This window comes from Pseudomyrmex gracilis, unplaced genomic scaffold (genome assembly GCF_002006095.1).
Source record: "Pseudomyrmex gracilis isolate BER0280 unplaced genomic scaffold, ASM200609v1 scaffold_232, whole genome shotgun sequence".
NCBI classification, from domain to species: domain Eukaryota; kingdom Metazoa; phylum Arthropoda; class Insecta; order Hymenoptera; family Formicidae; genus Pseudomyrmex; species Pseudomyrmex gracilis.
The window spans coordinates 22,695-35,907 of NW_018020816.1; the positions used below are offsets into that span (position 1 = coordinate 22,695).

The window sequence follows — 13,213 nt, forward strand, 5'->3', positions numbered from 1 at the left end:
CGCTAACTAATATTGTGAAATACAATATTAGTTAGCGCGAAGGTCTTTCCCCGCGTATATTTTCAAGCACCACGCGTGGCGAAACGGACCCGATAACGAGGCGGGTATTATAAACGTATCGCGCGCCCGTGTCCTGAGACTGAGGGTTCCGTGTATGTAGGTATCAGAATTATCACACACGGCATTCATTCGAATCTGGGCGCTCTGTGCTGGTTACACGGGGCGCACATATGCAATTCCGCGCGGCCCGGCACGCAGGGACGAGAGAGAAAGCGGAGTTTTGATTTCCCTACGGTATTCGCGGCACATCCAACAAAACTCATTTATACTGGTTTCGGAGATTATCAAAGTACGCGGGACTCATTTAATCTATCCTACACATGGGGAAGTTCGACCATTTAAATACGCGTATCCGAACTGCGCGTACGGCAGCTTTGCAGCGGGCTACTAAAAGCTCCGACCCTCCGCGCGCGCGCTTTTCCCTTACGTACATGTATTTCAACATTAACTCGCACGACAGGTGTTCGCGCTCTCTTTTGCGCGCGCGGATGTCTGTAAAAATATTTCCGAAAAATATCCGCAACACGTTTGATTCCGCGCGAAGACAACGTGTACGCGTGCACAAACAAAAACGCAATTAACTCACATCGCGTTTGTTAAGATAATCGACTTTTTGTCGGAAAAAAAAAAGAAGATAATTAACTTTGCGGTTAAAAGTTGCGGTTTACGTAAATTTCAGATCTCTCTTTATACACTTCACGGCCGATGATGTTTTCGCTGGCCGAAAAGAAATTCCCCCTCGTTGTGAGATGATTTCTTTGTTCTCCGAGTTCCGCGTCTGCAGCTGTGTATACTTTGACGATTTGATGCAATACAAAGAATGCCAAGTGAAGACTTACTTTAATTTTGTAACCTTTGTTTGTACGCATTATGAGATAATGAGCTATTCCGCTCGGCTGAAATTCACGGGGCACACGAAGGGAGAGGGCGTAGCATCCGGGTTTGCTGGTGCTCTCTCGCACCATGAACGCTCCTTCCGGCTCCTGGCTTAACACTTCGAGCGTTATCTCCCTGGAATCACAGTCGTATCGTTAATCACAAATGAGCGGAGTGTCGTTCTTCTGTTTTGTTTTTTTTCGGACAAAAACGGAGAATCGACAAAAATCAGGTTTATACTTCTTCGATATATAGATTATGCTATCGGAAACGCTGAGCTGTGTGTGAACCGGATCGCGCTTGACGAATATTTAAAATTAGCCAGAGGCGACGCGCGGCTAATTTTGGCGCACTTACACACGCGCGCATGAGATCGCGCGCGCACACGTTTCTCAGTCTGGTTCACAACTCCGACATGTGGTAATATGCCGTGTGGTACCAACCTGGGTATTCCAGCTTGAAACCAGGGCGCTTTGCGCAGTTCGGCCTCCTCGCTTCGATTATTCAGGCTGTCTGTCCTCTCGGGTAAAGGCGGCGGGGTTGGCGTGGAGCCATGAGTGCTACCGTCAGCGGGTACCGAGCTGCTCGACGTGCTAATTTGCGATCTTCTTTTCGACTTGAATTCCGCCTCCGTGCCCGAGCCCGGACAATTGTGTCCTATCCTGAAAATGAAAGAGCTGTCGTTTCACTATTCATACGATTCTTTCGCTGATGTTAGAGAAGTAAGAGAAGAATGAGAAGAAATAGGAAGGAGAAAGAGAGAGAGAGAGAGAGCGAGAGTGAAAGGGTGAGAGAGAGATAGGGTGGGATGATTGTAATCCGGCTGGCTCACCTGTTGTTCTCGATGTTGAAGTTCTTCGCGGTTATGGACGCGTTGATGGTGTTGTCGAGGCTCTCGGACGGCGGAATCTTGTTGTATGACGGCCTGGTACCCTCCGAGTCTATGATCGCCTCGTTTATGTAACCCCCGGAATGAGGTCTATTCGATGGACTGGTCGGTGTGCTGCTGCCGCTCACAAGCGGGCAGCTGTCATCCTCACCGTTCAATCCAAGAACGTCGCGTCCACCTGTCAAACCCATCGCCAGTCGCTTTATCAGCGGCGGCTTGTCCGTTAGCCTCTTGTACGAGTTCAACTCCGTCGGTGAGTTGCTCTCATCGCTGCTCGGCGTGCTCTGCTGCGATATGCTCTTCGGTTCGTCCTCGTTCGTTATAGGACCGAGAACGTTCGTGAACGACGGTCGCAAGCCGGGGATCGTGTTCGGCGCCTGAAAAATCCAAACTCGATTTTGTCAAATCCGAAACGACAAACGATCCGCAATAGAAAAAACTTGTTTTAGTTTCGTTTTAATCGGAACGTGTTTCAGAATTTAATTTGTGGTGCACGATTTTCGTGTGTTACGCGAAAGTGAATCAACTCTTTGCAATTCAACGTCGGCGTGTTCTAAAAAACGCGGAATTTTCGAAGAGTCGCGCGCGATATAACAATTTATATATTTTTGAGATTTTACGCAAAATTACAAGAAATATGAGAGAAAAAAATTAGAATAAGGTAAGTAATTCGTTGAAAGTAGTTTGAATCGTAAAAGAGATTAAGTAAGGCGTTACATAAAACTTGCAAGATAATTTTCTCTCTAAACTACTGTCCAGCGGAGTTGATTGATTTTCGCGCAACACCGTTCAGACGTGAGTCGCGCACTCGATATATGAATTCACCTTTACGCTTGCGAGTCGCAGCGTAGGCGAGCCGGCGCTGCCAAGCTGCACGTTCATGTCCGAACCCCTTCCAGTCCTGAAGGTGGGCGATGTTCGACTTTTCAGCCAAGAGTTCGACGACGGGCTCCTGCAAGCGCCCGCGGCGATCGTGTCGTCTCCGGATAACGATTTGTTCTGCAAAGCGAAACGTCGGTCATTGCTGATGTTACATCATCTATTTGACGACTATTTTCTTTCGATTACATCCTGTCGGACGCAACATTCTTTTCTGCGTATCAACGCGTCTTTAAACGGATCCGAAGACGTTCCATTCCAATGGGATCGTTAATTTACCGAGAGACCGTTAAACCGCGCGCGTACCGTACGAGTATACGTCCCTTTCTCTCTCTCTCTCTTTCTCTTTCTCGCTTGTAGGTTTCTCTCGAATAAATATTTGATCGACGGAGAATCTCACGGTTCCCAAAACGATTTTGCGGCAAAGAGACTACCGGGCGGATCGTGGCGCACTGACCGTTTTACTTGGATACGCGACGACGACGAGACGCGAGGCGGCAAGCGAGAGAGACTCGGGTCGAATTTATAATTAACACGGCCCGTAAACGGGACACCTACTGGAGTCGGTGGCCCTCGTGAGACCACGTCGAGAGGACATGCTCGTAGTCGTTGTCCCTTTCGTCTTGCGCGTTTGGATATTTAAGAAGCTCTTCCGCGCGTCGTTCCAGCCGCTTCTTCCTTCACGTTACATGGAAGTGTACGGTGTACAGAGGCTACTCTGATAGTCCGTGAAACACATCGTGTTGCAACCGAAGGAAAAATTCAGCAACTCGACTTGAATAAACAGTTCTAGTGATTTCGATGTATCGAGCAATGCCGTGTCGTCGGGAGAAAAATTTACGAAAATTGACGTCATCGCGTTTATAATACAACAAACAATGCGACCGTATTGTGACTTCTAAAAAAGATTGAAATGCGCGCGTCTTTTTCGAAATCTCTCAAATTCAATGTGTCTTTATTTCCTCGCTGCGAAATATATATACATATATATAATTCAACCGACGTAATACTTTGAGAAGGTCTGAGATCTTCGTCCCGCTAATTGTTGAAACTACTTAATTGCAATCTACGACGCAATCTATGCTTTTGTGAGATAACTACCAGATGGCAACAATATTTCCGGCTTGCGAAGTTGAGTCTCTAAAGTTTGACTTCGCTAACTTGTAACAGTACGAACGGTGACAAAAACAGATTGCTTCATTAGCACTTTGAACTGCAATGTTTTTTTTAGTAGTCACCTTTTTTTAGTGATATTACTTGCGCGCCATGATAAAAAAACTACTTTCTTGCGCTTTAAAATGTGGATTTTGTTTTTCAATTAGTTGCGGCGGTTGATTGACTATTACTTCGATCGTTTGTTTTAACGGGAACGTACCCACGACGTTCGATGCTCCTGCTTGTCTTTGCGATAAGATGGCGTCGTTCGCGGCGAGATTACATCCTGAAGGATTGGCTGGCGCTGAAGCTGCGCCACGTACGCCATGCGGAAAGCATTGCCAACGATGGTATTCAGCTCCTCCGCCTGCAATAGACGAAGAAATCTAAATTTTTTAATTGTATTTAATCCAAGAAAAAGAATTTCTTTCTCATTACTGTAATTTAACCCGTGACTGTGATTTTCTACCATAATTATTAATTTCAGTCGAGATCTCCTGAAATTCACGTTCCGCGCGGTAAGTCTACATAATTGATAAGTTTCGGAAAACTGTCTTGGGAGTGTTTCAAGATGTTTTAATTACTTAAGGTGCCTTATTTTAGTCCCTGTTTAAAATTAAAATATGTATTTTATGTATTTTATATTACAATTAAATTCACATCTAATTTAATATATTTGACAATTTTCACTCTAATCCTGTAAACGCGTTTTTTTTTTATTCAACATTCTATTAAAGAAATAACATTAGTTTTGATGTATTTTTTATTTGTTAGAAATTTTCTCTTAAATAGTTAATAAGATTTTCGAGAGAATCGCTCGGACATTAAATTTACAGAATTAAGCTTTACAGAATTAGGGTGAAAATTATAATTATGTTTTCAACTTCCGCAAAGAACATTTCTGCAGAAACGTAGATATACAATTACAATCTGTTAATTAACATAGCACAAAATGATGAAAAAACGCATACACGTTATTTAAGTGCGCAACATCGCCAGATGCGAAAAGATAAATAAATATTTTAAAACGCGCTGCATAAAAACAGTGTTTTTTCCATCGTGCCAATTAGATTTTTTCAGATTCTCCAGTGGCAAAGGAAAAAACCGACTGGTCCAACTGATGAGCAGACGGCGCTATGCAGCAGCAACGCAAACGCGGTGTCTGAATGTGTAATAAGCACTCGCGGGAAGCCGCAAGCCTTGGCTCGGCCTCGCTCATATGTGCGTTTCAGAAAGCTCCCGCCTGCTGCATACGTTTTCGCATTTGCGCTCGATCCAAATACACAGATGGATCGTGCGGACGCACGTGTGTGGTCCGCGCGCGGGCGCGCGCGCGCGCACACACACGTGACGAGCGGGATATACGGCCGGGAAATGGGAAAAAGGCCGGCGGTGCGGGGGGTGGTGCGGAAAGGCTCTTCCTCTTTCCCCAAAAGCTCCTGTGAAAGCCGCGACGCGGTGCGTATTAATGCACGCCGGTCGAGCGAGCGACGCCGAGGGGGGGCCAAAGGTCTAAGAGGAGAGCATTGTGCGGACGCAGAAACGGACGAGAGCAGCGATTAACGTCTCTCGTCCGCGTCTCTAACTTTTCCTTTCACGGCGCGTACATACGTGCATACATACATACGTACGTACATACGTACGTACGTTCGTACGTACTACAGCGCGTACTACGCGGCGCGCGGAGCTAGATGGATCCGTCAGGGGAGATATTCAATCGTCTCGCGTCGTCGAGTAGGTACGTGCGTCTCGAATTCTAGCTCGTATTCTTCGTCCGTATGGCACCGTACTCGTTCTGTATATCCAGCCCCGTGACATTGTTAGCGCATTGTTGCAAGCGGCGCGGAAATCTTTCTGGATCTCGCCTCGCGAGAGTCTTGAAGGAAATATACCTCGCAGAATCCGCTCGAGGTGAAAACGCAAACGAGAGATAGGATTGTGAAACCGATCCTCATAGCGATGTGTTTTCCAATAATGCCGCGCGTATCGGGAACTCGCCTCGCGAGTTTCTCTTGCGTGAAGAGATTCCTTCGTCGCGACGTCGCCCGTGCGACGAAGACATTGACATTTAAGCTGCTCGTCGTTTAACTGCGTTTCGAAAGAGGCGAAAGGTTCGCGCACGATCTAAAGGGATGTAATGCATTTTTAATGACGCGCGTTCGTGCAAGACAACGATCCCGGTTCCGAGCCTCTTATATTAAAACGCGCGGCCGCGCGCTTGCACGAATAATTTCATGGTTTGCGGTTTGAGGTCAGGTCGAATAATTCCACTAGGAACAAGATATTTCAATTACGTTTGCACGCGCAGCAAGGCAATGACTTGAGCTATAATTGCGGACGAGCCGCTCCGCGCAACTTGCTAAGTCCTATTCGAACAACCCTCCGCGCGTACAAATCGCCATTTACCCGCACCCGTGAGTTCTTTCTTCCCCGCTGCCGCTCACTCGGGTTTATAGTTTCAACGAGATTACAGCTGTGGGGTTGGATTTTAGTTTGGGAGCGAACAGAATAGAATATGTCAGAGCTTCAAAATATATTGGAGGACACTTTTAACTTTATTTATTTTTTTTGGGGGGGGGAATAGAGAGTTAAATTCTTTTTCGAGGAAGCAAATTGCAGTTTCTCTTGATACCATGTTTCTGCTTCCGCAAACTCGCTGTCTAAAGATTTAAATAGAATTTTTGTGTAATTATATAAAATTGTGCTACGTTTAAAAAATACACAGTAGGATTTATACGCTTTTTTTATTTTTTTCATTAACTTCTATTATATGTCACGAAACAACAGATATCGTCAATGAGGGCTACAGCGCAGTTCGAGAGAGCATTCTTTGGCGTGGGAAAATCAGGGAGACTAATTTATTGCAGGAGGGAGAACCATCGCGCGTTTCTCCCATCAACGCTATGTTTCACGAAAACGTGAAAGAGAACGTTCCGGGCGCGGAGGTAACTCGTTCACGGCGGGCAAAGGATCGTGTCATAGGGGAAAATTTATCGTCACTGTGGGCGGAACCCATGCGGGGTCGTGACTGGGTCCCTTAACTTCGACCCTCCTGGCCGACAATCGAAAATACGGCCCTGAGATTCCCGCCCCGAGGTGGAATTTAAGCGCGATGAAATCATCACCGGCGACTCTCTCTCTCTCTCTCTCTCTTTCTCTCTTCCTCTTCTTCTCTCTTCTGTCTCTTCCTCTCCCTCTTTGTGTCCTGTCCTGGACGTTGACTCGAGCAGGCACTGACCCTCTTCACTGCGTTTCGATTCAGGTCCGTGTGATCGATCGATCACTCCGCTGTGTTGCGTAAATCAAAGTGGCGCTAAATTTTCAAGTCTCGGGAATCGAAGTTTCTTGGTTCGACGCGAATCGAATTATTCACCACCGAGTCGATTTCGCATAAAAAATTCTTACAATGTATTCTGAGAACCTTCTTTTAAGTTCTTATTTTAAATCGTTGATACTTTTGGACAAAAATTCAATTAGAGGATACCAAAAAAAAAAATTTATCGAGTCAAAGAATCAAAATCTCGCGTAACGGAATGTTGGACGGACTTTGAAAAGGAATTGCGATGTCGGAAGAGCTATTTAGTTCGCCTTTAGTTCATCCCGATTCGTCATTCGGTGGCTTTGGCAAAAAGAGCAGGAGACACGAGAATCGAATGGGTAGAGGACCGAAAGGACGATGGATCGCGCCGTGGCTTTGCGCGCCGGTGCAGCGTGACGGGCTACATTCCAGACATTCCGCGCGGTCACGGCCATATCTCCAGCTCCTCTAGATTTCCCGTCCCCGTGCATCCGGGCTCCACCAACACCATCATCGCGTGGTAGTCGTGGTACTCGCAATGATGGCCTCTCCGATGAGAGTGGGGATGGCTCCTGTCACACTTCTGAATTTCCCGTCGCTTCGGTTTCTGGTTTACCTCGACGAGACTGGCTCGACGGCCCCGAATAAACGGCCGGAGGGGATAGGGAGGGAGGAAAAGTTCTCGAGGACATATTCTCGACGACCGTCATTATTGCAACGCGAATATATATATATAGTCGCCAATAATTACGATATCGTCGTCCTATTATATGCGACAAGAATTTTTCTGAAAGGTGCGCGCGAAGTAGACCGAGAAAGTATTGAATAGCAGTTCGCGGTCCGGCTGAGATAATCCAGACCGAGAGGAAGTGATTCGAAAAAAAGTCAAATCCAGTTACGTCGTTCACAAATGTTAACAGAAGCTTAACTGATTCTCCTGTCGGCTCGGAGCTCCGGGTGTGTGCGGAGAGAAAATGAAATCACGTATACTCAAGACCGTCAAGTCGGAACGATTGACGAATCGAGGCTAAAACGCACGAACAGGATCCGCCCTCGGCGTCACGGGCTTCTGCTCTTGACGGGCACGGGTAGTTCGAATGTCAAATATCCCCGATATCTCAAGCTGTACCGTTACGCGCCGTCATCATATCGGTACGATCTGATTCGTGCGTATGTCACCGCAGCAAAATAATTGTTACAACTTGTTCGCGACTACGTTATTCAATGTATGACGGAATTCATTCTTCCAAAGATTGAAGATCGATTCGCCGGAAAAAAAGAACGTCGTTTTCATTCCGAAAAGAATAAAATTCAAAGTTGCACAAACGGATATGCTATACTGTATCTTCTTTTAAAATTGCGTTCGTGAACGGTTAGAAGTGTGCGATCGCATAAAAAGGAAATTATCATTCGAATGGCGGGTTGTGAGAAGAGCGGAAAGCGATAATTAGCGTGGATAACGTCGGTCGTAAATAGCGCTCCGCGCTTTTTGGACACTCGGCGAGAAAGCCGGAAATGAGGAGGCCGCGCTGGCGAGTCCGGTTGGCGTGTAACGCCGGAATATCGTTTGACCGTGTAGCGAGTACTTTGTTCGGCGTAACGTGAAATCGGTCGAAGATTGGATCGACCATAGTTAGAGGGATGCATCGGTCAGAGAGCGCAGATGAAGCACAGCCGTTGCGCAATCTAGCTCTTTGATCAGCAATTAACGCCACGACTGGAACACGCCTTGCCGCTCCATATGTTTCATATCTATAACCGCTGCGACGCCAGAGTATATATATTATTACTAACATGGCTGCCCCTTTGGTCTTCGTTGTGCGAGGACCGAAAATACACTCGGTTATCTTTAGAAGCATTTAAGTTTGAAGGGCACGCAACTTGCTCTTTAAAAAATTAATCATGAGTTTTAATTCAGCGCTCAAGTAGAGTTTTGCGTTTTCTCTCGCGGTTTCTAAAAAGTGTCGTCAATTTTAGATCTAAAATTGCGCGAATTTTATTATTACGCGAATATTTCTCAATGATGAAAGATCAGATCGAGGATTAAAAAAATCTCACGAGCAATGCATTCACGTATCGCCGTCGCGGACAACTTGGCCTTATTAAATGATTATTAGCGTGGAACCTAACGTATCGAGCCGGCAGAAGCGGCTTGAATGAGCGACGCAGCTTTGATTGGCTTCACTCTCTCGCGGTCGGCTGGCGCGGCTTATCGCATGGGAGCCCCCGACAATGAGCGTCGGGCCTAAAGACGTAGTGGTGCGTGAATCGTGCATCACCGTAGGACAATACGCCCACTTTGTGGCCCGCACAGCTACTGTACCCTTGAGCCCCGTCATTAAACCTATTTCGGTGCCTCGAAAATGCACCCTCGAGAATGCGCGCGAAGAGACCACTTCGTTTCAAATTTCTCGCCGCTCGAATTTCCCCGTCTTATCAAGTCGCATGTGAGGCGTTCGCGATTCATCCGGATGTAAATGGTACGTGTTCTTAGAAGCATCGCCGCTTCTCAGTATCGAGAGTCATTAAATCATCAAATTGTTAAGCCTCAATCGAACGATTCATAAAATCGAATAGAACAGACAATAAAGTTTTATTCAAATAAAGAGAATAAAATAAATAAAATCCTGTTTTTAAATTGAGGATTTAAAAACTGAAGAACTTTTATTTAAAAATGTGCACACAGAGAATATAAAGAATAACATTGTCTATCTACATTTTTTTTCTCTCTCTCTCTCAAGTTTAATAATGAACGCGAAAAATATTTAATAAAGATGAAAAATATTTCGCGTTTACAAAAACGCGCTTTCTCTCTCCAAGTTTTTAAATTCTCGCAACCTTTACACGGATTTTCTGTCTGGTAATTATATCGGAGATTGTTGGTTGCACACAGCAGATAATATACTACTAATTTCATAACGGATTTGGTTCGAATCGATCGAGTCATTACATATCGCACTAATCTGCAATACGCAGACTACGGAGGTAATCTGTGTGTTCTTCGTTGCGTAAGTCGATCGGCTTCCATTATCCATTGAGAATGCTACACCGATGTAATATTGGCGTTCTATTGAACGCAGAGGCAACTTCAAGACGCGCTCGTTGATTTCGAGCCACTTATTGCACGCGAACAAAAGAAAAAATAGAACAATTTCTTATCGAGAAGAAGTGGATTCTCAATTGCGTTAATATTCTCTACAAGTTTTCATTCGTGTTCTTTTTGTTAACCTTTTGATTAGTGAAAATATTGTTTGCAACAACATAAATAAAATGTGAAATTGTCGGAATAATAATATTAAAATATACATCTGCACAAAAAAAAACATGATATATGATAGTGATATTAATAAAGAGATAAAAAAAAAACGCGAATAAAAATCCGAATATAAATGTGTGTGTGTGAATATCGTTCTCTATTGCGTTATAAATCAAACAAAAGATGCAAAGATAAACCAAGCGTTAAAGTCAGTTTTTTTATTCAACATATGTGTTGCAAAAAGAAACCCATACGGTTCTGAATTTCCGCGTGAATAACCACAACCGCTCTTGGCCGGCAGTAAAATAAAAGAAACCGGAAGTACAATCGAATAAAGGCGAGCGTACGGTACTAGTGGTAGTAATAGCAGTGGGTATATTCTACATATAGAGAAGAGAAGGAAAGAAGGAGAGATTATATCGACGTTCAAAGGTAGTTGACTTGCCTCCAACGCGAGGGGTTGACGCATTCGATGCGTTCGATTCGAAACACAGCGCATGGACGTTGTTGTCGCGCAACGTCATTCTTTGACGCAAGAAACGCGTTTGCGCGCGAACTTGGGTGCCTGCGGAATATTTCTCCTTGAAATTACCGCATAGAAAAAATTCAAATTGGCAATTCGTGCATGTCGAGGCGCGAAACAATCGATCACCATCATAGATTTTCCACGAGCGTTTCGCGCGCTGCAGCGATAATAATAAGCACGTTAACACAGAAGTGCGCATTCACACGAGAGATGTGGAACTCGAAAATATTTGTCACGCCAATCTGTCCGCGCGGGTTGTTCAAAGTCACGGCGTCAGTTGTTCAATTGAATTGACAGATCTCGTGAAAAAAAAAAAACAAACAAATCATCGTTTCTTTTATGTAAGAAAATGTCAATGACGCGAGCATCTGCTCGCGGGCTTGAGTGATGACAAATCCGGAAGAAGTTGAAGTCCTTCGAACGGTATAAAGAATCAATGACGAGACCATTACCGGAGTTTCTCGAGAGGGGAACCGACGTGTTATTGAGAAGCCAGGTATAACTTATGCTCGACGTCTCGCTTGAGAGTTCTGTCTAAGGTACAACCGGGTGCGTGTGGTGACAACAGGAGAACAATACTCACTTTTTCCGACAGAACCGGCACAACGGAACATAATGAGTAACGGGACACTTAATAATCACACGCTGATCACGCTTGTGTTTTTTAATTGTGAATAAAGTAACACTTTTTTATTACTACAAACTAAATATAGACCGAACATGTGTAACAAACATACAAATGAGTGATATACACGGCGGCCGGGGAGAGTCTCCGTTCCGGAACGCTGCCGAAGCGAGCACGAAATCTTCGTGCCAGCCGTTTTTTGCCTGTTTACAACAAATTTTTGTCAACCGATTGGCTGCCGTCAAAGCCAAATCGCAAATAATATCAGATAAACAAGAAAATAAATTTACTTTTTTTATCTCACAGTTCATACAGTATCAGGAGCCTGTACCGTCGAGATGCCTCGTAATGGACCACCTTTTGTACGTGATTCTCTATTGACGTCGGCCACAGCAGAGAAATTCCGTAACGTTTGCGCAATGTGGCGGAGAGCTCGTTTCCACTCTCTCTCCTCGGAATTTTTTCTCCGTTTGAAATGTCTTCGTCTCTCGGCCTCGCGCGTGTTCTTCTCTCGGCCGCGCCAGAGAGACGGAGATTCAGTGGAAATAATGAGTCTCGCATCTCGGATACATCTGGCTTCGCACGGTGAATAGTGAACTCGGCCGGGAGATCATTGGAAACTCATGAAATTCGGACGGCGCTTTGTCGATCTCACTGTGAAGGACTTCGGTCTTTGTCCGCGGGTCACGGCAGGTCGACACGAATTATGGTTTCCCATTGTGAAGTCAAGAGGAACTAACGTGGGGACGCGCGGCTGTGTGTCGTAAGCGAGTTTTTTTTTTTTTTTTTTTTGAAGCTTTTCGCTCACGTCGTCGGGTTTGGCGACAATGCGAGATAATCCCAGAAGCAGATGAATCAGACAGCTTGTCAGACGGTGTGTAGGCGCAGATGTGCGCAAGTCTCAATAATTGTCAAATTTGAATTCGTTTAATATTTTGACAACTTAGAGATGTTTAACGTGTGCAATTAAGAAATTTAATTCGAATCTATAAAAAAAATCTACAAATTTCTATCGAACCGCTTGAGTTTTATCATATTCTTATGATAAAACTCCCAAAAGTCGGCACTGTAGAACCAAGAGAAATCATTGCAACGAAATATCACCTTGGCCAGGAGTCAAATCTGTTCGCTTCCTAGTCGAAGCACTTTACTAATTCGGCTATAAAGAATCTAATTAAAAACGTAACTTCGGATCCCAAAAAAAAAAAAAAAGAGTATTAAGACTCTTACATCGGTCGGCGCGCCATTAATGCAAATTGCACCACGTTAGTTAACATATCGCTTTTCTTTTTCCTAATGTAACTTTTTATCGAGAGTGGTCTCTCGATTCTAAACGTTATGCGCTCGCGGTGCAGTTAAATACCGGGATAATGTGACGGGCTCGTATCTCGTTGCTAAAATGCCGTGTAGACACTCCATCGGTAAGGAGGCAACGAGCGAGAAGGAGGCAGCGAGGCATCTTGCGCGCTACAAGCAGCTATATGAAGCCGAGGAATGCGTTCGTCCGATCCCACGGCTTATCCCCCTTCACTCTCCCTTCCCTCGTTAGCTCTTTTTCTTTCTGGTACGATAGTAGTATTACCGGGCTTAGGCTCTCTCTTTCTCTCTTTCTCTCTCTCCCGTTTCTACAGACTCCAGTGTGCAATCTA

At 45.0% G+C, this 13,213-nt stretch overlaps 1 protein-coding gene across 10 annotated transcripts in view; it reads right to left on the minus strand.

The window, feature by feature from the left end:
• Positions 1-13,213, minus strand: part of LOC109858989 (tensin-1-like) — a 62,643-nt gene that overhangs the window by 2,248 nt on the left and 47,182 nt on the right. For 9 of the 10 annotated variants that reach the window (XM_020436775.1, XM_020436776.1, XM_020436773.1 and 6 more), the window contains 5 exons: positions 4,080-4,226; positions 2,651-2,824; positions 1,769-2,202; positions 1,380-1,613; positions 900-1,071 (listed from right to left, as the gene is read on the minus strand). In XM_020436775.1, the coding sequence (XP_020292364.1) occupies positions 900-1,071; positions 1,380-1,613; positions 1,769-2,202; positions 2,651-2,824; positions 4,080-4,226 (1,161 nt within the window). The remainder of the gene's footprint in view (positions 1-899; positions 1,072-1,379; positions 1,614-1,768; positions 2,203-2,650; positions 2,825-4,079; positions 4,227-13,213) is intronic. The other variant, XM_020436777.1, reaches the window with a different exon arrangement.